This window comes from Netta rufina (assembly GCF_964035555.1).
Source record: "Netta rufina genome assembly, chromosome: 26".
NCBI lineage: Eukaryota > Metazoa > Chordata > Aves > Anseriformes > Anatidae > Netta > Netta rufina.
This window is the reverse complement of record NC_140150.1, coordinates 3,267,403-3,293,565: the sequence shown is the minus strand read 5'-3', so window position 1 is coordinate 3,293,565 and position 26,163 is coordinate 3,267,403. Positions and strand designations below refer to the sequence as shown.

The following is a 26,163-nucleotide window of genomic DNA, read 5'->3' as shown; positions in this document are numbered from 1 at the left end:
CCTGGGGAGCACAGAGGGAAGGGCAGGGCCACAGCAAAGGATCTGCCCCATCTCCCAAGCCTTGGAAATGCCAAAGGAGTGACCCGTTGCCACTGGCATGAGGGCAGAGCGTGACAACGGCCAAGGGAGAGCAGCAATGTGCCCCTGGCGTCAGGATGGGCTGTGCTCTGCTCCCGGCCACTTCCCCTAACGCACCCATAGCTGCTCTTGTTATTCGGTGGCCTTGCAAAACATGGTGAAGGACTTCCGTGGGAAGGCAAGACCTCAGGCACTTCCTCCAGCGGCGTCAGTGGGAGGCAGGAGGGCTCACCGGGCAGACGCGTTGTAACGGGGTGCATTGGGCAGCCCCTGGCAATGCCCCTGCCCTGTGCTTGAGGAGGCCATGGAGCTGCGAGTCGTCCTCCTGCTGCCGCTCTGCTTCCCAGGTACGAGGAGGGCTGGGCATGGCTGGGGCTTCCCATGGGACACCCGTCCCCAGTCCTGCTGCCTGCAGGGCCCTGCAGTGGTGGGACAGCGATACCGATACCGGCTGTCCTGGGGAGAAGGGTAGGGAAGGGAAGGGAAGGGAAGGGAAGGGAAGGGAAGGGAAGGGAAGGGAAGGGAAGGGAAGGGAAGGGAAGGGAAGGGAAGGGAAGGGAAGGGAAGGGAAGGGAAGGGAAGGGAAGGGAAGGGAAGGGAAGGGAAGGGAAGGGAAGGGAAGGGAAGGGAAGGGAAGGGAAGGGAAGGACAAGCCCCACTTCAGAACACCCCACACCTGGCTCCTCCAGGCTCACAGCCCACAACAGCCCTGCACCAGCTCCCCTCTCCCTCACCACTTCTGGTATTCGCAGGTCTCCAAGCCCAAGCAGATGAGGAGCTGAGCCAGCGCGAAGGAAGCAACCTCTCTGTGCTGTGTCCTTACCTAGCAGAGGATGAGTACCGGCAACTGAAGTCGTGGTGCCGCTGGACAGATCAAGGATGTCAGCCTCAAGTGGAAATAATCAGCACAAGAACATACGCGTACACAGAACGGGCTAGAGAGGGGCACGTTACCATACAGGTTGACCCCATACACAGGAATTTTTCCATCACCATGACTGACCTACGGGTAGAGGATTCAGGCACATATTTCTGTGCTTATTGGAATGGCAGGGACAGATATGTTTTTCTGAAGAGGATCTCGCTGACTGTTTTCAAGGGTGAGTACCTTTTCCCCGTGCAAATTCCAGTCCTGTCAGGAGGCAACGTCACTGCTGCCTCGCTCCATCCTTCTCCCGCACACAGTGAGCAGCTTCCCCTGACCCCATCCATCAGACCTCACCCTAACCCCCTTGCTCACTGCCTTCCCTGCTCACAGAGCACGGGGTGAAGGAGCCCTGCAGATCCCGCTGGCCCTGAGGCTCACGGCTCCCTGTGGCCCTGCCCAAAGTGCCCTGCCCGGGCTGACGGCTACAGCCTGGCCCAGGTGCCTGAATTGTGCCGGGAGATGGATCCCCTCATGCCCCAGATTGCGGGTCAGACACTGGGTTTTTTGTTCTGCAGAGTTTCACAAGCTGGAGTTGGACAGTCTCTCTGTGCAGTGCCCGTACCATGACCCGGGTTACCGCTCCAAAAGAAAAGCCTGGTGCCGAGCTGTAGGTCAGACTGGCACATATGATCTCGTGGTGAGCACAGATACCAATTACTTATGGGGTACCAACAATGGCCAGAAAGACAGAGCCTGGATCCAGGATGACACCCAGAATAGGACCATCACCATCACCATGGAGAAGCTGCAGGCACAGGACTCCGGGATGTACTGGTGTGCATTCTACAGGCCCTACACATCCATTCCATTCACCCGGATAATGGAGGTCCGGCTCTCTGTGGCCAAGCGTGAGTACCTGCTGGCAGATTTCGGCCCCACCTCCCCTGCTTGCTCTTCTTCCTGACCTGTGCCCCACCACCAAGAACCTGACTCTCTCTCCATCTCTGTCTCTCTGTCTGCACAAGCTTCTGTCTGCTTCTGTATAGGGCTTTTAAGACCTCCGGGCTACCTGCAGATCTCTGCCAGGGAGCTTTTCTGCCTGCACTTCCAGCACTTCTGCCACGTCCTGGGCTGGGTTCATGGAGCAGGGCTCCTCTGCAGCTCCTTGCCTCTCCCTCCCACCTTTCCATCCTTCTGTTACTTCGCCTGCTCCCGGGAGCTCCCGAAGACATGGGACACAGCCTGGGCGCCTCATCTATGTTGTCTGTGAAAGCATGCCCAGAGTTACACCCATGGTAGCAATGGCAGGGACACTCAGATGGGGGATGCACAACAGCCCAGTAATTGTTCTTCTCTTCTTTGTGATTGCAGGACCAGCTGCAACAACGTTGTCAGTCACTAGAGCCACCAGTGAAAATCACCCTCCTGGTAACAGCACACTAGCAGGGTAAGGCCACAAAAAAAAAAAAAAAAAAAAAAAAAGCCAACACCGAAAAGCCTCTGAGCTGTAACACAGACAAGAGTTGCTGATGTCCTGTGCATGACAGTCCAGTCTTCCTGTGGTTGGCAGTCTCTGGGCATTGAAAAGAATCCCGCTTACAGAGGAGCTGGGTGGGACAGGCATCCTTACAGTGGACGACCTCTCCTCTTCCAGTTCTTGTCCAGTGCCTAATTACAAAGGGAGAAGTGGACAGATGAAATCATCTCCTAGCTTCCTAAAAATGTAGTTGCCTACCTAACTCTTTGGGGTGTTCTCTTTGCAGAAATAGGAACCCTCAGTTTCTGTCCCAAAGCCTGTCTTGACTTTGTTTATTCCTGTCCATGAATAGTTAACAGTGAAGTAATACTTGGCTAGTATTTCATTCATCATTTGCCAGGCTGTTAAATGTAAGGGATTTACATCCTGATGTACATCCTGATCCCCTCCTTCCAAGTACATGAAAGCTATTCCTGCCCCTTTTTTTGATTCCCGTTTGGTAATGGGCTATGCCAGCATCATACCGTGCTGTTATCTAACACTGGTAACTCCTTTGCTCTTCCTGCTTTAGCCAAGGTGTAAGCACCTACATCATAATATCCACGGTCCTGTACTTCCTGCTCATCCCGGTAGTTATTATCTTGATAACATTGTGCATCAGGCACCGCAGAAAGCTGAAGAGAAGAGGTATGTGGAAACCAGTGACGCCTCATTTTCTATTCTGTCTTTCTTTGACCATCATTTTTCCATTCCAAGTGAGCTTACTCTCAACTCACTGTGCCCTGGAGAAGATAAGGCATGCACAGCCTGGGAAGCCTCAAGGGGGGGCTCCTTGTTGTGACCTCCTCTCACAGTGAGTCAAAGCCACGTTCCTCCAGACATGCACAGAACGTGTCCTAACATTTCAGAGAAGTAAAGCGGGGGCAAAGTGTTCACCAGATTCGGGGTAGATCGGTCCCATTGGCACACCCATCGCTTCATTCACTCGGCAGTCCCAAAGCCTTTCCCCAAACTCTTGTAGCACAGACAATACCCATGCATTGTCACAGATTTCTCTGTTTCTAAAACCTATGGTTATGGTTCTTTGCAAAGGTAACAGGCAAGCAGAGGACATCTATGACAAACCAGAGGACACAACGCAGGTAAGGAAAGTGACTGATTTCCCACACAGCACCTAAATCCCTTACCAATAATCTGTAAGGAGCTGGCTGACACATGGGATGAGGGCCTTCGTGCTCACTTTTGGCTGTGAGCATTAGGGGAAATGGCATTTAATGTCACCAGAGAAAGGAATGTTGCTAGATGGAAAGAAAGAGGGCAATGGAAGGTAACTCCACTGGGGAAAACAAAACAAACAAAACCAAACACGGTGGAGCAAATTATAGTAATTTCTGAGAAATGACTCAAAAACTAGAAAGCAAGGCTAGAAGATGAGGTTGTAACAAATATCAAGGAGAGGAGATGAAGGAAAGAATTTTCTGTCCTTTCACCTCTGTCATGACCAAAGGTAACATTTTACATGACTTCTCCTTTACCCTAGGAAAATCTCGTTCCCTTGATAACAGCTGTGTCTTGGTGCTGAATCATGCTGACAGTTGTTTACCCTTTCTTTTCATAGCTTGAGAGCACTGAAAGAATGGAAACTCCCAAGGATGACAGCAAAGACCTAAAATATGTTACCCTGGACTTTAAATCCCAACACAGCCCTGAGGAACCTCTCTACTGTAACGTTGAACCAGATCAGGCTCCCAAGAACCCCAAAGATGAAAATGTGGAATATGCTATCATTGCACGCAGTTAATGGGAAAAAAAAAAAAAAAAAGAAGAAGAAGCACAGAACCCCACAACAATCCAGCAACAGGAGGAAAGGACTGGAAAAAGAACTGGAATAGAAAGTGGGAATGTGGAGTAGAAAATGTGTGCATGGACACTGGGGAAAGAGCTACAGTTTTGCTGTCATGTGTATGTTGCCTATACATTCTAAGACCTCTCTCCTATTAGAAGCCAGTAGAGAATTTTGTCACAAGTATGCAGATTCTCTCAGGCCAGACAGAGGTGCTGGTTAATTCTCAGGATCCCTTGCACATTTGCTTTTTTTTGATTCTATTAAAATGCAGACTCTTATGGAGAGGCAGGTGTGGAGGAGTATCCTTTTGAAAAAGAGCAGTATCTGCCTGGCCATGGGTGGGTTTGGTATTTCAACTATATTCACTGGTAGAAGCTCTATCCCACTCCCAAGGGTTCGGTTATTATGGCCACGCAAACTTATTCCAATGTTCTAGGATTAAACTCTCACCTTGCTGCCATTGGGTTCATTTGCCATGTTATGGGTGGGGGATTTGAGCTCTGGAATATAGGACTAAGCAGAACCAACATCTGCCTGATGGCAAGTAGCTTGAGTACTTCAACAAGCCGAAATACTGCATTGCAAGTTTGCAAACTGAAGGCTCTGCTATGTAAATATGAACAGTAGTAGGTCTTCCAGCTAAAAAAATAGTGATGCATATATACAATACATATACTTTTTGATACTTTATGCAAATCCCTGTATAGCCTATACTTACCAGTCTGCTTAGGTAGTAATTAAGATGGTAAAAGGCTTTCAAACTAAAGCCAAATATCTAGATGTTGATCAAGAAGAGCATGCATGCTGGATTTCGTGTAGGGGGGAATAGTGAGGGTGATATCACTACTGAGTGCAAGTACAAACATCCCTTTATGGAGTGCAGAGGGTTCTGGGGTGGATTCAGTGTGTGGATTACATTCATGAGAGCCTTCAACACTATATCCTCTAGACAACTCAGTTATTTCCCAGCTCGAGGGCTGAATTTGCTGTCATGGTCATCTGCAGCTACAGCATATTTATGGAGTCTCTGAGGCCTGTACGCTGAAAACAGAATGAAGGAACAGGTGAAATGTGAAGTTACAGTTACGGCTTTCCATGTGTAGCTTGTGCAGACTACCCCATCCTTGCACCATGTCCTAACTGGAGACTCTTTACTCTGTTTAAAAACTTCTGGCTGGTCTGCTGTTCTACAGCCTCTGTTCCTCACCCACTGCCTGCTTAAACCAAAGCAGTGTAGAATAAAGACAAGTAGGGAGAACACAGAATCACAGAATCATTAATGTTGAAAAAGACCTTCAAGACCATCTGGTCCAACCATAACCCTACCACCAATGTCACCCACTAAACCACATCCCCAAGCACCACGTCCAACCTCTCCTTGAACATCCCCAGGGACAGTGACTCCACCACCGCCCTGGGCAACCCCTCCCAATGCCTGACCACTCTTTCTGAGAAGAAATGTCTCCTCATTTCCCACCTGAACTTCCCCTGTTGCAACTTGAGGCCATTCCCTTTGGTCCTATCACTGGTTATCTGTGAGAAGAGGCTGACCTCCAGCTCCCCACACCTTCCTTTCAGGTAGTTGTAGAGAGCAATGAGCTCTGCCCTGAGCCTCCTCTTCTCCAGCCCAGACGTTGGCCCCCTTGGCCACCTGGGCACACTGCTGGCTCATGTTCAGGAGAGCATCAGTCAGCACCCCCAGATCCTTTTCCTCTGCACAGCTTTCCAGCCACTCTCCCCCAAGCCTGTAGCCTTGCATGGGGTCGTTGTGGCCAAAGTGCAGGATCCAGCACTTAGCCATGTTGAACCTCATCCCATTGGCCTCTGCCCATTGACCCAACCTGTCCAGGTCCCTCTGCAGGGCCTCCCTACCCTCTGGCAGGTCGACACTTCCCCTCAACTTGGTGTCATCTGTAAACTTACCGAGGGTGCAGTCAATTCCCTCACCCAAATCATCAATAACAATATTAAAGAGAATGGGCCCCAACACCAACCCCTGGGGAACACCACTTGTGACCTGTCACCAGCAGGATTTCACTCCATTCACCACCACTCTCTGGGCCTGGCCATCCAAACAATTTTTAACCCAGCACAGTGTACCTGACCAAGCCACGGGCTGCCAGCTTCTCCAGGAGAATACTGTGGGAGACCGTGTCAAACGCTGAGGTCAGGGTGCCAGGAAATGACCACCAAGATGCGTGTTTCTGCAGAAAGGAAGGAAGGGAACAACATGCGGTACTACATTAGAGGAATGGAGAGGGCACTGGGGTGTTTTTGAACAGAATTTGTCTTGCTCTGCCAGCTGCAAAGATGAGCCCTGATATAGCTATGAGGAAGGTCTTGTACAGACAGTTGCACAGAGCAAGAAACTGGTAGGCTGAGCAAAGAAGTTGCAGGAAGTATGACAAAGACAATAGAGGAAGAAGCAGAAGAGGGCTGTTCTCAACATCAGGTGATATAACAGAAGGGAAGTGACAGTACTTTAAGAGTGGATTATTTACTGATGTAAATGTCCAAGTGAGTCAAACATGTAATTTATTTATGGATCTCCAGTGTAGCTCTGATACAGGTTGGCAATTTCCAGGAGTTGCCAAAGGAACACTGAACTGGCAGAGACCTGATCACCCCCTGTTATCCTGAATAACCTCGCCATAAGTTATCAAACATGTATTTCCCATGCACTTGGTCTCTACCCTTCACTGTTATGAGACATCTTTGCATCTCTGCAGGAATCCATGAACCAGCCAGACTCAGACCTTGCTCTGTGCTTCTGCAGCACTGTGCTGTACTTTTAACAGCTCTCCCCAGCTTATTCACCAGTGCTGCCAGAGAAAACCAGCATGCCTACTTCCAGCACTCTTTATTATTTTTTATTTTTTTACTTTTGCTACAGCATGGAAAGCAAGATCCAGTGGCTTCTTCTAAAGTCACGGAGGACCAGAAATGCATGTGAGGTTTCATGGGAAAGCTCATCAGGGCCTTGGATACCATTACTTCCCTGTTTCTGCTGGGCATACCCTAAATTATATATTTGCTGTCTTTATTTAGCAGTCATCTGGTGAGCAATGAGAAATTAGTTTGCTGGGCGTCAGCTCAATTCCTCTAAAAGACCAAAAGCCCCAGCACTTTTTCAGCTGCACCAAGCTCTACAGACAGGTGGCAGATTAAAGGGGCCCGAACCTCTCGTTATTCACAGGCCAGTCACATCCAGCTTTCCAATCGGTTTCTCTTGCGAAAGCTGCAGCAGGGAAGCTGATTTTTTCTTTGAGAATGTCAGGGTTTCCATGTTTATCTTGACATGAAAGGAAGAAAAATGGTTCCAGAAATGGATCATCCAGCCCACAATTCCCCTAACTATTTGCTATTCTTGCAGTCAGTTACAATGGGTCAAACAGCAGAAGAGTAATAGTAGAAGACAATCAAGTGGAAGAAATACATTTTCAGGTTCACAGTTGCTTCTGATCAAAGAGAATCCAGATTTGTGCTTAGTGGAGCAACAATGAACAAGAGCTGGAATGTGTAAGAGAATTTTTAGGTGCTATGAGTTACCATTTTCTTAAACACTAACTAGAGGAAAGAAAAAGAAGGCACGTTTATTAATGGGTAGACCTGCATGTTTATCTGCCAGTTTCAGTAAGTTAGGAAGCAAGGCTTTACCAGCACTAGCATGGAAGATCTCCAAGTAAATAAATCAAAAAAATAAAAAAGGGCAGCCAGTCAGTTTGCTAATGCTGGAGACCATCACATGATGTTCTCTTTCGGTCTGTCTAGACTAAACTCTGGCGGTGAGTGGGCAATGCTGATGCCTGAATTTTCAGCTTGTGAGAGAAATACCCGTCCCTGACGAATTGCTCAATACACAGGCTGAAAAAGATGCCAAGTTCCTGTGCTCATTCCTTCCGGCAGAGCAAGGAGGGGGGAAAAGCAAGCTGCTCTTGGGCAACAATCCTTTTTGCTTTTGTCCAGACTCATCTCTTTACTGCTTCTCTGCTGGACAGACATGGAGAAGCTCACGCACCTCATCTTGTTGCTTTTGTCAGGTAAGAAAGCATGCATAGCCTTGGGTTTCAGTTAACGGGCAGGGTAAAGGACTGGTGTAAACTTTAGATCTGTGCCTCACATAAGATTATTGATAATACCACAGGAAAAGACTGCACAGGCCATGAGATACAGTAGCTCCTTCTGGATGCAAAGGTATCTTCGTGGTAGCATGCAGCTCTTCGGAAGACCAATAAAAACTCTTATTATGGTTGACGTTTGCTCTTTTCTCTTAATTTAACAAAGGGCCGGCAATGATCCAAGCACTCACCTTTTCTCGCAGTGATCCTTTTGAGTTATAACAGGAGTCTTATGTGCCTTCTGAGAGTGAAACTGCAAAATCCTACTTGTTTGCATTCGTAGGGGGTTGAATGTAAAATGCAGCAGCTGTGGTTCTAGAGGAGGAAAATAAAATTCATTGAAGCAGGGGCCTCTCCTCTGAAATCTTAGGCATCACAATAAGCCAAGAAGAACATCTTTGTAGAGGGCAACACTCCTAGTCTCTATTTTCAGCTTGGACAGCAATGTCCACTTGCAATGAGAAACCAGGCACAGGATCTAGCTGGTATTCCCAGCTCAAAGCATCCCCTCTGCAGCCAAATTCTGGAGAGGCTAGATATCTGAAAGAGTGCACAGAAAGGTAACAGATGTAGGCTTTGGGAGCACAGAAACCTATCTCAATTATGACAAAAATCTGAATGAACTTGGAAAAAAGTCCACTATATTGTTTCCGGAAGCAAGCAACAAGGGAGAACAAAAAGCAAAGGACCTGTCAGCAGAATTGGCTGAAAAGATAATGACACAGTTTTTCCACAGGGGCATCAGCAAATCTTTAAATGCCATGACTCTGATCAAGACATTTTTGCAGAGGTGTTTTTGGTCAGTAAGAGAAATACCTGGGGCTGCCAAGGAACTGAAGATAACTGAACGAGGGGCAAGGAACGGTCCACAAGAGAAATAAGAGAGGGAGTTAACATGTTTAGTTGGCTTGCACAGGACTGGACTGGGCATGGAGAGAGGTAAACCTTGACTGGAAGTACCCAGTGGAGCAAAATATCAGGATAAAGGCTTGTAGGTGCTAGATAATTGGAGAGCATAGCTCCACTTTTAGGCTTTCTTCTAGGAAAGCCTGAAAGACCTTCAGTGGTTCTTTTTTTTTAGTTTACAATTCACTCAGAATTTTTATGATTATTTTAAGACATATTATTAAAAGGCTCTGCCAGCTCAAAGTCCTTACAATGACCTATTTTTTTAAATTTACTTCTGTTTTAGTGTTACGTATGGTTTCACAGAAGCCTCAGCCTTTTTCACTAGAAATACAAATACTTTTATAAATACCACACTGCACTCTTCCCCAGAATTATTTATAGTTAAGATGGTCCCTTCTGTCCTTGCCCACCACAAAGAGGAATGGAAATCAGAAATAAGGAACTAAAGCCAAAAAAAATAAAATTAAAAAAAATATATATATATATATAAAAAGAAGCTGAAGATCAGTTATCAACAGGATTAAAATTAAAAGGATATTAAAAGACAGGGTGAAAACATCTGCTGACTCTGGAATCAGGACTCGGATTAAGAAGTAACCTGCTAAACAGCTAGCTGGGCACTTGTAGGTATCACTTCCAGCATCCACCAAGGCTGTTTTGCTTCCCTTTGGCTGTGTAAAGCCCTTAAAATTGGGGTAATCTTCATGGGCATTTACTGCACAGGACCTTTTCCACAGCAGAGTGCACACTGGAGCCAAATCCGTACTTCTGAACATATGTGGAATCTATACCTTTGAACCTTGCTGCAGCTGTATTCAAGTAGGCAGGTCGGATGCTGCAAAGTAGGGGTGTTACAGCAGGACAAATCTGAGTGTTACTCAGAAACAACTGGTCATTATTGTGTCAAGCCGTGTTTTGATGATTTGCCTTGTGAAAAGACCTCTTAAAAGCCAAGCCAGTTTGCCTGGCGCCCAGTCAATCTACTTAAATACCCAGCTTCATGCTCCTCAGAACAAGAGGAAAATGCAAGTTTATTTTTAATCCCCCAGTCATGCTGGCCAACTGCTTCCTCTTAATGGGCAGGAGCCCAACGACTACAGCAAGCGTGATGTGGTTGCGCTCCAGACTGCAATCCACAGCCGTCACCACAGGGCCAGAAGGGGAAGATGAAGACCAAAATTGGCTGAGCTTCAGAAAATCTGAAATATTAATGGAACGGTTACCTCAGTCCCTACCCCAAGAGCTGCCTGGCACGAGCCAGATGACACACCGGTCAAAAGGGTCACTACTGACATATTTCAACAGTCTGAACCAAGACTCTCATGAGGGAAGCAGACAGGTTAGCCAGCCCTACAGTTGGCAGCAGTCATCATTAGAGTTGTAAAAGAGGGAAATGGCATTTGTTTAGCCTAAACACGGTGATAAGCAATAGTTGTAAAAGAGATGTGGCTCACCGCTTTCTCCTTCTAGCATCCTGTGCTGCAGACAACGTCACCCTGGTGTACGGAGTGGAGGGGGGGACCATATCTATCAATTGTACCTATAACCCCCGGCAGCAGCGGTGGAGAGAAAAGAGCTGGTGCAAGCAGATCGATGAGACCAAGTGCCAACACGTGGTGAGTGCCCACCGCTTCTGGCTGCCCTTCCTGAAGAACAGGAACGGCACCACTGCCATCAGTGACGACGTCCACAAAGGGGTCCTGACGGTGACCATGAAGCGACTCAAGAAGCAGGACGCTGGGCTGTACCAGTGCCGGACCGACTTCTTGGGGGAAACAAACACCTTACAGAAGGTGCAAGTGAAAGTGCTGACAGGTAGGTCCTGAGGCTCTGTGTTTTATGAGTTCCTGAGTTTTAACTTAAATTTCACGTGTCTGCAGATGTCAAGGCCTTATTTTGGTAAACATCTACTTTCCTAAGGAAGTACCATGCTTCACTGTCTCTTTTTAGTTTCTAATTTACAGCAACCACTACAGACATCTAACACAGAATCACAGAATTTCTAGGTTGGAAGAGATCTCAAGATCATCGAGTCCAACCTCTAACCTAACGCTAACAGTCCCCACTAAACCATATCCCTAAGCTCTACATCTAAACGTCTTTTAAAGACTTCCAGGGATGGTGACAGAATCACAGAATTTCTAGGTTGGAAGAGACCTCAAGATCATCGAAACACACGTCATCTATAGTTACCCAGATTAATCTCCTAGCATGCAGCTCATTGTCCAGTCTCATCTTGGTTACCTGTGCCTAACTGGGGCACTGGTTTTGTGAAACCAACGGGTATCACGCAGAAACACTTGCAGACTAAACTATTCTGTTTCTGTCATCAGCTGTCCTGGAAACCCAAATGCCAGAGGAGCCTAGAGCTGTTCACAGCATCTCCAGGTAAGCCATAAAACTTTTTCTCAGGCCGTGAACTCTAACTTTCCTAGGACTAAACTAGATTAGCATCTGCTCCTCTGTTTGAAGCTGAATACCGCCATACGCATATTCTCTGCCTATTCCTAATCCATGACAATTCTCAAAGCTGCTGTGTAGTTTCTAAATGGAATGCAGTGCTTCAGGGACAGGCAAAACAAATCCTGCAGATCACAATTTAATGGTAGACTCGGCAATACTAGGTTAAAGATTGGACTAGATGATCTTGCAGGTCTTTTCCACCTAAAACAGATTCTATGATTCTATAATTTATTCATATGTGAGATCTTAAAGTTAAAACTTATAATAGTTGTCCTAACCCCCAAGGCTCTGCTATGCCCAGGCACGGGGCTTGTCACATGAAATGCTACCATCTTTGCACTTTATACTACCAAGATACAAGAACTTTTTTAAAGGTTGAACCATCCCCCTCCTTGCTAAGCCTTTTTTTGTTGTGCTTATGGCTCCCCATAGCATCCATCCTGAAGCTGACTTCACTGTCTTCTATGTCTTTGGCGGACTCCTGGCTGTCAAGCTTGTGGTGGCCGTGCTGATCTTTTTGTCATTAGCAAGAGTGGGAAAAACAGAGAGACAGAGGAGAACAACTCAAGCTTGAATGAACAGCGGGTCCTCCCTTTCCCTGGTGACCTCGTAAAGCATGCACGAGATGGAATCAGCTCCTCCTCGAGAGCGCTGCTTAGAGCTGAACCAAGACAATCGACAGGGAAATGAACATCAATCATTTTCCGGCAAAGCTTTGCCACCTGCTGTAAGAAAGAAAAGGATGACCCACGGGACATAGCTATTGACAGACCTATCGCCCTAAAGAGGGAATGTCACCATGTCACCTTCTCTCATTGCCACTGACCAACTTTTCCCAACGCAACTGAAGTGAAAGGATGCTACCAGCAACACCTGAACCTGGTGGAAGGAGATGGAACTGGGGGTTGGGGGGAAGGAGGAATATGAAATATTTTTGTCAAGAGATCCAGCAAAGACTTACCTATGTGCAGAGATGCTTCCCCAGACACAGTAAAGTTGACAGAGCTCTGCTCCATTTTCCCCCAGCTCAGTGCCAGGCCAGACAATGCTTTGTTGTAAATAAAAGTACAGATATACCAGTGAACATAAACAGGAGTTCAGGTAATGCAGCTCAACCACTGTGTGTTCTTGTGGAACTCATGAATGCACACACAGACAATGTAAAAATTTTAAGACGTGGTTCTGTCAAAATTCCCCAAGGAACTTTTGATTCATTGAAGAGCTAATAGCTTTTTTCAGCATGTCCTGTACCTCTACAAAACTGCTGAACGCTTCTTCCAGAAGCGTGAAATATAATCAGAAGTGTGTGGTTTGTACTGAAAGCCAGTATTATTGTCTAGAAATTAGTTTTGTAACTGAGACTCCACCCTCTAATGACTGACCTTTTTGCTATACTCATGGCGATGCAGTGCTTTGCTATCACCTCTAGTCACTGCGAGTAACTGCTCCATACCCAGGCAGTTATTCCAGAAATTTATCTCCAGCATCATTCCACTGGGGTCTGGATTGAGACCCGTCAATGTGATGTTATTTCACAGTACTGCGAGGTTACAGGTTCTCTTTTCCCAAAGTGACCAGCTCCCACAGATTTCCTCTGGCAGAATGGATGCTTAGTGGACAGTTGGTGTGGAAAGAGATGCGAAACTGCAGAATGTAACAGAAAGGGATGTGAAGGCTACGCACAACCCTGAGCCTGCTTCCTCATTTCTCAAGTGAAATGTTCAAAGCATGAACTCTTTGTGCTTCTCCCTGCCTTTCATCTACTTTCTCAAAGGGATGTTACCAACATGATCATTGTTTATCACTCCCCCAAATGAAGCTGTATCTAACTGCCCAAACACCCCAAACCCAAGGCCACATATTTCTGTATTTCCTTGCATTGCCTACAAAGCTAAATAAAAAACTGATTATTTTACTTAATGTGGATTCATGATAAAATGCTGGAGTACCCCAACTCAAAATACATCGCCCAAACGGTAACACTTAGAACATGCTGGCACATTTATAGTGTACAGAAGTGCCCCAGGACACCGGGGCAGGTTGGCAGGTCTTGCATCTAAGTGCAAAACAGCAGGAAGAATGAACACGTCCTACTGAAAGCTGCTCTGTAGTACGTCAAGGTGGCCCTAGAGACCAAAAATATCCATTTATTTCCCAGCTACACAGCATGGTTGCTAAATATGGCTATCTAGAAAACAATATATTTAAAGCAAAAAAAGCAGCCAGTAGACATGGTGCAGCCTTCCCACATGGGAAGTAATATTAAGATTGTGGTTAAAAGATGTTAGTGACTCCAAACTGGAAACATCACTAGGCAGCAGATGACTGTAAATGACAAAGCAAGTTAAGTTCCCCAGCACTAGAGAATTCCTCAGTGAGATCAGAAGATCTGGGATAATTTTTTTCTCCGTGCCCTAAACCACTTTCTACTTGAGGATGGGCAGTTTTCCAGCCCTGCTGCTCTTGCTGGCACTACCAGGTAAGGCTCAGAGACTTCTTATTTCTCCAGGGAACAGGGTACTGTCTGTGCTGTTGTGTGCATTGCACACTCTTATTTACACTTTTTATTCAGGCCATCTACGGCCAGACACAGAATAAGACTGCCAGATGTCAATGAGGGACTACAAGGGGAGGACACATTCAGCCTGAAATGTGCTTATTTTAATTATACAAGCTTTTGGCTTCTCTTTTTTCTTTACAGTAGTTTGTTAGTTTGTCCAAAAATTAATTTTATGAGGGATACCTGGCAATTTCTGACCTTCTTAGACCTTCCTCTCCCACCACTGAAGCATTCTTAGCCTGAAATCATCCAGCATATGGGGAGGGAAATCTGTGTTGCTTGCTCCAGATTCGTGATGGATGAGGTATTGTGAGCAATGTCAGACAGGCTAGCTGCTGTTTGCTTTCTTACTGCCAATAAATACTGAGTCCACAGAGAGGAACAATCTGAATAACAATGGAAAAAGGGTAGCGGCACCCTTTTTCTAGGCTAGGCATGGATGTTTATTTATGCAAAACTGCAGAGTTAAATAACTCTTCTCACAGTCCCAGCGGTATTAGTGGTATAACGTAAGAAAAAGTGACATACTAAGATGACATTAGTTCTAGCATCAATTTTCTTTTTATTTTTTATTTTTTTTGAAAGGATCATGCATGCCAGGAGAGGACACGCACATGTTTCTGCAAGTAGAGGGAGACACCTTCAGAGCTAACTGTTCATATGATGTGCACAAGCATTTACATAAGAAGAAATTCTGGTGCAAGGAGCAACCAGAAAAATATTGTCCAGGCTTACCCTCGAGATTCCCTTCAGAAGAAGGGCTTAATCCTAACCGTGCACAGTATCGTCCTGTTCAGCTGAAAGACTTTGGAGGCGGCTGGTTTTCTGTTAGCATGGCAGCACTTCGACGAGAGGATTCTGGCACATACCAGTGTGGAGTCTGGGTAGATCTGAAGCAAATTTTGCTGCAAAGAATACAGATGGTGGTTTCACCTACGGGTGAGCTGTGAGGTCAACAGTGCACTGGGTGGGAGACAGCCAAAATAAATCAAGAATGACGCCTCATTTCCAGTTTTTGTTCCATAGCAAAGTATGGTGTATCTGGTCACTGAGTCCACTAGAGATTATCGAGGGCAATAAGAAAATGCAATATGTATCTGCATGTATCTAGAGGCAGAAATGGCCAGGAATTTTTTTTTTCCACATTAAATCAAAAAGGGAAAGGGAAAGAAAGTCAAAGGGAAATAAATCATTGTTTAAAAAATTACTATCAAAAACCATGAATACAATTTTGTGGGATTATACTCATCAAAAACAAATGGGTTTAGGTTTGGGGCAGAAACATTTCAGACAAGTTGTTGAAAACAAAAAAAACATAATGCTTTTTTTTTTTTTTTGGTATAAGATCTTCCATTTTGTTGAAAACATTTTCCAGTCACAGAGATCTTTCACATAGGCTTTGATAACTCAAGTAGCCGACTTATTAAAGGTGTTAAAAGACTTGTGAGATGGAGCAACACCCTCCTAAATTTGAACACAGCACAGAGGTAGCTCCATGTCACAGCACCCGGGGAATTTGACAGCAATGACAGCCCTGGAACCTGATACCAAGGCTGCTAACTTCCACGTCTGCCAGTTCTCTTTGTGCTGGTGTTTGCTCTGCTCCTTTGTTGGGTGTGATGTGTGCTGTTGTGGGGATTGCATTTTCCTGTCTCTTACCCCTCTAATGAATCATCACTTTGTTGTCTTTAGAACCTGTAATAATATTTGCAGAAAAAGGGAAATCCCTGTTCCTTCATTGCTCCTATTCTGTGACAATCAACGTCGGGAAGCTTCAACATTTTCTGTGGTGCAAAATGGTGTCCCGAGTTACATGTCAACCTATTATCAGAGCTAACACTGATCAAAGTATCATTAAAGTAGGAAGGACTGAAATGACGAATGACTTCTCATGGAAAATGATTAGAGTGTGGCTGAAAAATCTCCAACTTAATGACTCAGGAGAATACCGTCTCGAGAGCCATTTCCAGGGGAGAAACAAACTGCTGAAGAGGATCATGCTGGAAGTTTTGGGTGAGTTAATGAAAGAAATAATGATGATCTTCTAAAAGTCAGCAGTTTCTTAGTACTTGACAAGAAAGACTCCAGTTCAACATTAAAGAGCTCTCTTCTGAGCCTTGAAATTTCCTGAGACACAGATAATTCCTGAATTTCCTTTCTTACACAGATTTTTTTGATACATACTAATGGTAGAAATTGCAGCCAATTCTTGGGAGGGAGGCAGTCTGGTTTGGCTTCATTGACTAATGAAATTTAACATTCACATCAGCAGATGAAACAGACTCCAAGAGATCTGAACACTTACCTGAATTTCTACCTGAGTTCACCTCTTTATCACTGTTCATTAATAAACTTTTCTATTTGCTTTCACACTTTACTTCTTCTGCTTTTAGCCGGTGCAGAAAGCAGCAAAACAGAAGATACTTGGTGGAAGCTATCTGATTTTTCTGACAAGTGAAAAATGTGTAGGGAAGGGGAAACCACAAGATTTCTTTTTTTAAGAAAAAGATAACAAGAATTTTTTTTCTTTTTCTAAAACGCTTCCTTTCTAACAGCATTCAATTGCAACTCATCACTTTCTAAAATTGTATGAATTTTTATGGCTTACCTATCCCTTCTACAAAACTTAACCCCAACAGTAGCTGTCCTTTCCCTTTGATCTGTCACAGAACCCAAACTTAAAAGGGAAGCGGAAACCACAACTCTTTTGCCCCTCTGCACGTGATATAGTCATCATATAAGTATGTTTTCCAAGGCATGATGAAATGCAGTAGGAAATATTTCACAAGAATTAAAAACAAAACAAAACAAAACAAACAGAGGACTATAACCAAAAGGGAAGAAAACTGGACTCACAGGATGTCTGTTCCAGTCCAGCTAGCTACTAGCTGTCTGGCTGGGCCTACACCTGATGTTTTTATTTAGATTCATTGATAAAAAGTACTACTGAACAACCTAAACAAAACTCCCAGATCCTTCTTGACAAACTGGATGATCCCACTCCAGTGACTGCTGCATTAATAAACCTTCTTCCGTGGGTAAATAGCACAGGAGGAATATTCTTGTGCACAATTTCATGGGTAACAAACAAGCAATAACTCCGGAGCATCCTATCAGCCTGCAGTGCAGGATTTTTCAGCATGAGAGAAAGTCACTAGGGATGGATTGATGTGGGAAAATCACCTTGTTCTTGTGTTTTGTTTCTTTATTTCAAGGGGAAAATCAGGAACTGGATGCCAGCCCCACAGATGCCAGCAAAAAGGACAAGAGGTAAAAGCAAAGATTCTGACTCTAATCATAGCATTCTGGAGGCAGTGCAGGATTTGAGGGGTGCTGTGACAAACTGCTGAAACTTGCACGCACACACACACATGTAGGCTTCCGTTTCTCTGCCACGGGGTTTGGACCAGCCTCCCCAAGCCCCGTATAAAGCTGCAGAAGTCTCCTATTGGTTTCAGGAGCACCAGGAGAGGCCTCTGCTGACAATACCCATTTTGACTGCATCCTTCCTTTCTACGTGGTTAAAAGGGAAAACCATATGGCCCATGCAATGCTACAATGATTCTGCCTCTGGTGCAAGCAGACCAGCCTAAGACCAACCCCAGCTAAACAACACAGCATGTTAGATGAGAGTTATTACCAGACCTGATCAAAAGAGACCCCCATAATGATCCTGATTAGAGATCATGAGAAGGGCAACTGCATCCTGATGAGGGATGCCTTTGAGCTCTAGTAGCACTGCAACTGAGTGCAGGAAGAGACTTCAAGCTTCTGAATTTGCCCTGGGCCTGCCAAGTGCCAAAGAAAATACAGCTGGGATGGATCCTTTGTGTCTGTAGACCAGTACTGGCCACCCAGAACCAAACTTGTTTAGAGAGAGCATGCTGAATTTTTATCCTGGAACCAAACTGCATTTTCCAACACACAAAATCCCCTTCCAAATCAGCCTAATCACCTCTCATGCTGTAAATAGTAATGGAGATACCACGCTTTTCCTTGCAGGACTCTTTATGCTGTCATGGTGCTGAGTTCCATCCTGGCTACAACTGCCCTGATTGCTATTGTTACACTCCTTGTCACCAGCTACATCAGAAGGAAAAGAGAAGGTAAAGCTCTCTAATCCTCTTCTCTATTTTTCCCTGCCCCTAGGGCCTGGTTTCCCAGCATCCTGAATGCCAGTAAGGTTTAGTTGTAGTATCATTGCAAAGGGAAGAAACAAGACCAAGCTGAGAGAAATGCAACATGTGAGCTACATCAGGGACAGCAGAGAGAGGGCAATCATTTTTACGATGAAAAGGTAAAGGTGTGGTTCTGCACTCAAAGGAGACTCTTTTATTTGTGGCAGGAAAAGAGATGGACTTTGGCAGACATCCTGATTTCAGAAAAGGAGTGCAGCAGGTAAGAGAGCATCAAAAATCCCTCATTCTTGGTGCTTTGTTTGATCTCTGTCACGTGAAGACGCTGGCTCTGTGCTTACCACTCAAGGCGATTACAAAGCACACGATACCACACATCCTACAGTGAACACGTAGCATCCGCTCAAGCCAGCAGACTGCAGCTAGCGGTCTGTGTTTGTGATTGCCAAATGTGGCTGCAGAGCAGGCACAACCTGACTCAGTTATTTGGCTAAGTCATAACCCCTCTACAAGTTTTTGTTTACAATACTCAGAAAAAAAACCTCTTCATTTCTTTTCAGAAGGATGGAAGAAAAAATACAAATAGAAGTTCAGATGGGGATAAGAATGACTGCACAACATATGCTGTCTTAAGGCACCAAACTCAACCAGAGCCTGAAGATGTTACATATGTCAATGTGCAGCCTTCACCAAAAGTTTTATTCCACCTTGAAGAACCACCAGGGAACTCAGCTTTCTCAGGACCTGTAGAATACGCTACTGTTTTCTTCAGAGCCACAGCTCCACATTCTGGAATTGAGAAAGAGGAAAACAGGTCCACCTAAATGAAGCAGCACAAAGCCTTGGGTTTATTCACAGAATTTTGCTGAACCGGGCTTAGAAACAATCCATTTGTAACCGGTTGCTGAAGCTGGGTACACACGGGATTGCCCAGTTGAAAGCTGCTGAAAGGATGAGACACATGGATGCACAAACCTCCCCTGAAAAAATAACCACACTTTTCCAGTAGTGCAGCATCACAATTCAGCTATTAGTAAGCAAATGTAGTGGAAGGCTGTAGTATATTTGCTTTCTCTAAATTGCTCTATTTTTAAACAATGAACGACTCTAAACCCAAATACAGGAAACAGATTCTCTCTCATGGCAACAGATCCAGTGCCACAGCCAGCAATGGGCTTTGAGATATGGGGGCATGACACTTCCTTCTAGAGTTTTAACTTCAACAACTCACATAAATAGTTGCACATAAAATGTTAATTACTGCCCATGCTTATTAGGTCCAAATCAGCAAAGTGGTAAAGCATCTGCTGAATTTTACGGATTACACATATTTTGATCAAGTTACTGAATTCTGTTATCATAGTGATGTGTACAAACATCCACTAAGGATTATGGATAAATCCCAAAATTCAGCTAAGATTCTCATCTTAATCCCGTGAGTTGGGCCCAGAGGTGCTGAATATGATATAAAAATGGCTTTAACTTGTTGATATTAAGATTGGAAGAAGCACCAGCTTAGGTACTGTGTGGCATGGAAAAAAAGGAACGTGGAAAGGCAAAGATGTCCATGAGTCATATCATGTAAATGTAAACTTCATCTTGCCTGTGGGTTCTTGTCCAGTTCTGAGGACAGAGAGATGGAGAGAAGAGAGGGGAGAGAAGAAGGAACTTCTGTTGCCTGGTCTGATGTGGCTACAGGACATCAGGCTCTTTACAACTGTATCTGAGATTATTTTGTCTCTCTATTGCAAATTATCTAAAAAATAAAATTAAAATAACATAAAATAATAGCTAACAAAATCATTTTTTTCCTTCCTAAACAGGCTTAGATGATTGCATTCTTCACTTCCTATACTGACTTCCTGTTTTCTCTTCTCGCTAAGTTATTTCTTTTTTTTTTTCCTTCTTCCTCACCACTGCCTTCACTAACTGCCTAATGACTTACTGACTGACACCCTTATGTTTTGGGTCATTTCTGAGACAGCAAAAGCATTTGTGTGGGGACCATACCATTAAGGTCTGAATTACACGCACTGTGAAAGACAAATAATTAATATAATAAGCTTCAATATATAAATTCTATTCCTTATTTAACCTCTTTGATTCTTTGAATGCAATTAAACTTTTTATGCATAAATTCTTCACCTAGGCAATGAATAAAGGCCCTGAAGGCCTAAGATCTTAAAAACATAGAAGTTAAATAACTAAGTCATGATAGCAAGGCTTATTGGTACACACTTCTGGTCTACAAAGCCGTAGATAATCTGATATCATATGGTGAAATTGAGGGTATTTCTAGGTATAGTTTATCTCTACAGATTGCACCAGTCCTCTGTCATGAAACATAAATACATAACTGGCTGTTACGTATTTCTCGTACACGAGAAATATTCACAAATCTTTCCAATTGTAACATCTTACAGGTGTAAATGAAAGAGACTTGCTAGTAACTTGACCTGCCTTCAACAAAGGCAGCATTGTTGGAACAGCTAATTTAGGTTGGCACTTTTAGTAGTTATGTTAGTTAGCATCAGCAGCACACTTATCCACTTCTATAGTCAGTTGTTGAATTCAGGAGCATTCTGAGTTGTGTACAAGCAGCCTCTGGACATCTGGGACATTACAAACCTGAACGTGTCTTCAAATAAGCCTGGCAGAAACATCTACGCAGTGAACCGGCTCTGTATTAGCTGCTGAATAGCGATGTAGAGTTGCACGTGGCTAGTGTCTCTCATATCCTCCCAGCTTATCTTTCATTTGACAGCAGCAGGAAATAAATTTGCAACATTCTAGGAACTGGGCATATGAGATAGGTAGGGCACAGTGGACAGGATGTAAAAGGATAGGAGGTTTTTTCTAAGACTGACGCTATCAGTCAATACTTTCCACTCCAGTGCCTCCAGACATCACCTCTGTCCTTTTCCAGGAGGTCTAGTTAAAACTCTTCCCAAATCTACACATTCTCTGCAGCCTATCCTGAAATATTTGTTTCTTCTTTGTCCACTTCAACAGCAGAAAACACTAAGAGGACTGTTTTCATCTCAAATAGGTAGTAAAAGTATATCCATGTGACTAACAGCTAGGCAGCTTCATCTGCTCACTGCAAAGGGCTCTTGCCCTAAGTGGACTATAAGAACAGAGCAATCATATAATAAATTATACTCTAGAGATTCTGCTACAGTCATCATAGTACGATGCCACCTAAGTGCCTTCCAGCAGCAGTTTTGCGAATTGGGTAAAATTTGCCATATGCATGAGAAACCACAGAGATTTGAGCAAAAGACATGAAAAGCATAATGTTTTATTAGCTACTAGATAAACCATCCAGTTCTGCTCCATGTCCTGAAAGACCCACAAATAAATAAATAAATAAATAAAATAAATGGGAAAGCAAACTGAATTTTGTATTATATTGCTTGGGTGCAAAACTATAGAAATCAAGGAGTTTCCTGCTAGACAAATTTAAGTTGGATCCTTCATAGTTTTCCTCTGGAAATCATGAAAACACAAGAACACTTTTGGAACGTTTGTCTCTAGCTCCTCAAAATACAAGGAATCAGCAATATGTTCTTGCATGAGAAACCTAAAGAACAGAGAAAACCCAACACTTATCCACTTCAAGTTAGTCGTACAAAGTTTTATTCATTCTATTCACCCTAGAATACCTGTTAGACTGTTCTCTACTTCATGCCTTACTTCTCTCTCATCCCCAGCAACTGCAAAATATAGAATACCAGAAAGGAAAGATAAGCAACAAAAAAACAGGATCCTGGCAACCATGATTAGCCCAAGATTAGCAGGTATAGGAACTTCTCTCCAAAGCGAGAGACTGCTTTAAATTAGTCTGCTCCTGTTCTTGTTAGGAAACTGAAAAGAATTTCAAATTAAGCATAAAGCAAAAAGCTGTAAAAATCAATATCTGAGTGGCTTTGTAATCAGATAACCTATTACGTGCTACGGGCATTCCCTCCAGGCCTATGGTGTCTGCTTATTCCCTTGGGCCACTGCCCTTCATGCTCTTCTGCATTCATGAATCTTCAGCTGTGATGTCCTTGAGGATTTATTCTGCTCTATTTACCAACAATCACACTTCCAGTATTTCTGCATTTCATTGTGATTGCAGAGCTGCCAGCAAGGCAGTGTCAGAAAGCAGGCCAGCTTTCTTCAGGACCAAAATGAGTGCCAGCCTGTGAGGGCTTCACAGAACCCAACAGGGACCAAGCTAAGAGGCCAGATCCTGTTTAATTATCAGAGGGGAAAATAAATAAATAAATAAAGTATTTTTCAGAAGAAAACTCCAAAACAGGAGGACTGCTGTTCAGGGTGCTCTGAACTGCCTGTTGGAGGCAATTCTCCCCTACCTCACCTATGTGGACACCACCCCTCCAATTTAGATAATTAACACAGGCAGTATGACAACACCCCATTCTAACCAGCATTTGAAGTACACCAATTTTCAGCTGGAGCTCTGGGACAACTTCAGCATACCTAAATACAAACTCATTCAGCATCCCCATGCTGTTTCACAGTACAAAAACTTCACCCACCATTGCTTCACATGGAAAACACTGTTAAGGCATCCAGCACAGGAGAAAGAAACACAACAGTGCTTGGGGCAAAACTTGCCCTTTTTCTTCTGCTCATTGCTAGCTGGTGATGCTCACGTGTGCTCTCAATCTCTGCTAGCAGACAGTTGCTTCTGCACCAGCGAGGGTAGAACCAGGCTCCGGGAACCACAGGAGTGCTTACAGTTCCTTCAAGCATATCTATGAATACCTATCTATAATATCTACCATATCTGTCTATAAATACCTGTGAAGCTCGGTGTATTTCTTCTAAAACAGAGTACATCCCCAAAACACAGGAAATGGAATAGGCTGCACATATTTATTTATTTATTATATGGCTGTTAGCCCAAAGAGCTTTGCAAACTCTGAACATGTGCAAGAACTGTTTCAACAATAACATACTTGATGATACCACACAAAAAGACTGCCTGACAGCGCAGGACCTCAGACTTGGTAAAAGTATTTACGTTATCACTGTTAACATTGAAGTTCCAATACCGTTGAAAGAGCCTGAGCAGCATATGTGAAAGGAACAGCAGGTATGTCTGAGAGGTATTAGTAGGCAGACATGGAAACTGAGTATTTCTTAAACCTTTGAAAGCCTGCTCAATCCTCTTATGAGGAAAACTTCCTTTTGTGCCTTCCTTTTTGTACAAAAAAAGCTCTTTTTAATGGTCTCCACTCAATCATATTTGACAAAAAAAAAAAAAAAAAAAAAAAAAGGTAATGGCATGATACTAGAGGGTTTGGGAACAAGAATAAACCACCTTTCTGGAAGATAACCAGGAATATAAAGGAATGAATGCCTGGGAAAGAACAGCATTTGGGTAACATGATGGTAGACGGTCATCTCTTACACTTATGCAACCCTGAACGAATTCCATCACTGCACCCACTGGACAATCCCTTCTGCATTAACACTGGATTCTTCTGCACAACCTTTCAGCGATAATTACCCAAGGTGTACAATGACTCCTGCGACAAGCATGAAAGAGGCTGAAATGTCACCCTAAGCATTATGCCAATGGACACCCAGGAACTGGCCAGCTAAGGAAGTGGGACGGTGTGACTTCTGGGCACATTTCCCTTTATTTTGTTTGCATCAAAAATTACCATTAGCGTGCACCTTTGCTCACAACCCAGAGATTCACCTAACGCTCAAAGCGCACACAAAAGGCACGCTGGCCAGGGCAAGGCAGCCTTCCTTCCCTTCTCCAGACCAGCGAGGCCACTCCAGGAGGGTCTCAGCATCTTCCCCAGCCCCATGGCTGAGGGCTGAGCCTGCCCTCCATGCCGCCTGCAGCCCTCCCTCACACAACCCCCTGCCTCCCCACAGGCCGCCCTACAGTCGCCATCTTGAGGCTGCCTCAGCCCGTGAGGGAAAGGTGGGACAAGATGGTGACGTGAGGAAAACAGACTCCACAACCTGTAATCAGGCTCCACAACCTGTACACAAACTCCACAATCTATAAACAGACCCCACAACCTGTAAAGTTGTAAAGTAGGTGTGTCTATTCAGCGCTGGGCAGCACTGGGGGTCGCCCCACCACAATCGTGTGCACCCACCACAGTAGTTCACCCTGTATTTATACAGAGGGTGTTACACCGGTAAGAAAACGCCTATACATATTCTTAACTTTTCCCTTAAAGGGCGGTTTTATTACAATGAGTTCCGAGAAATCGTTTCCAGTGTCTCCGCCTTTAAATCCTCCCAAGTGCACACGCTCAGTGCCACCTTGTGGCCGTGGGCCGGGGTGTTCGGGATGAAGGCTGGACGTCTTCCTCGCTATGGACTTTGCACTTCAGCCTTAAAACTCGCCTAAACCCGTTCTTGCTTAGCAGGGAATGTGCTATCTTCTCGTTTTGTCGCTTTTCTTTTCTTGCTAACTAGTGTTCACAATGGCCTGGGTTATAGAAATCCTTATCTTCCAGAGCTATCCTGTCTCAGTCCTGCCCTTGTCATTAGTTTACAATATACATCTGTGTTAGCTAAAACTTGCAAAATCAGCATGGGGTGACCTCTCCAGACCTGCTATAGTTCTACAGTTAACCCTTTAGCATCTATTACTTACTCCAATCCCCCATTTTCTAAACTGTTATTAAATTCTTTTACGTGTTTCTACAAAATACTTTCTTTTTCTAGGCACTTCCTAAAGTATTTTCCTGATTCTATCTTCTAACAAAGTTGATGCTTTTTCCAGGATTCATAGCCAGTTAGGACATTCTTACTACAACACATACAACACTTTAGCAACAGAATAATACAAATAATTGTTTTAGCCAGGTGACATTGGGCAACCATGAGGTTAATTTATCGCACAACTCTTGGAGTCCCTAAGTAGCTCCGTATTGAAATACTCAATGGAGAACTTTGGTATGTTCCCAAATTTTCTGAATGTTGGTCTCTATTTTCCTATATACAACGCTCTTCACAAGTGAGACATACATGTTAGCATCAAAAGTTGCATCAGACATGCTAACTAAAGCTGTAATTACAAAGCGTCGAAGTGTTGAAACGATCTGATAAAATTACCGCAGGAACCCAAATCTCAGTCTTATTGCTTGTAACAATGCCTTGGTTCCCTCTTTAGCCTTGTTGGTTAGGAAAGGGAATTCTTCTGGCCATCTGGAAAAATGGAGGCTTTCTCTACCAGCCAAGCAGAGGTGTCACAGAGTAGCACCCGCACAAGGAGAACCCATGGTGGGAGGCCCAGTTCCCTTAGTCAGGGGGGGATTGGAATAGATGATCTTTCAAGGTCCCTTCCAGTCCCTAACACTGTGTTATTCTGTCTCTAGCAGCAAATGCTGTGCCTCCACCTACAAGCAGCTGGTTTGAGAGGCAGACCAAGTTCAAAGAAATAAACGGTGTATTTTCTTCAGTACATTCTGAAGTCGTGAAGGCACAGGAAATGAGGGCAGAGCTGTCAGGAAGACTTACAGCATAATGGAAGGGAGAAGATACAGGAGGAGTGGAGGGTAACAGTGGGAGGATTTGGAGGTCTGCGGGAAGACTGTGGCCCTGGGCCATTTTCTTCCTCTTTCATATAAACACAGAATCATTAAGGTTGGAAAAGCCCTCCAGGATCATCCGGTCCAACCATTCCCCTACCACCAATGTCACCCACTAAACCATGTCCCCA

At 44.4% G+C, this 26,163-nt stretch overlaps 3 protein-coding genes across 3 annotated transcripts; all 3 read left to right on the top strand.

Annotated features, from left to right (window-relative positions):
- The first annotated feature begins 330 nt into the window (after positions 1-330).
- LOC311218912 (polymeric immunoglobulin receptor-like) lies at positions 331-4,471 on the top strand. Its single transcript, XM_084301811.1, has 7 exons — positions 331-425; positions 831-1,178; positions 1,522-1,854; positions 2,318-2,393; positions 2,995-3,110; positions 3,516-3,565; positions 4,042-4,471. Exons 1-7 carry the CDS (start codon positions 383-385, stop codon positions 4,222-4,224), a joined length of 1,149 nt encoding a protein of 382 aa, XP_084157937.1. The 5' UTR covers positions 331-382; the 3' UTR covers positions 4,225-4,471.
- Positions 4,472-8,254: 3,783 nt separating this feature from the next.
- Positions 8,255-12,449, top strand: LOC311218994 (triggering receptor expressed on myeloid cells 2-like; the record flags this gene model as incomplete). The annotated part of the gene is given in 5 exon segments (XM_084301940.1): positions 8,255-8,309; positions 10,767-11,111; positions 11,630-11,684; positions 12,192-12,273; positions 12,276-12,449. Coding segments are annotated over 5 exon segments (696 nt in total). The 5' UTR covers positions 8,255-8,269.
- A 1,728-nt stretch (positions 12,450-14,177) lies between these two features.
- LOC311218993 (polymeric immunoglobulin receptor-like) lies at positions 14,178-19,279 on the top strand (the record flags this gene model as incomplete). The annotated part of the gene is made up of 7 exons (XM_084301939.1): positions 14,178-14,238; positions 14,905-15,258; positions 16,012-16,332; positions 17,535-17,589; positions 18,322-18,425; positions 18,665-18,717; positions 19,016-19,279. Coding segments are annotated over 7 exons (1,212 nt in total), but the record flags the coding sequence as incomplete, so codon positions are not given.
- Positions 19,280-26,163: the final 6,884 nt, after the last annotated feature.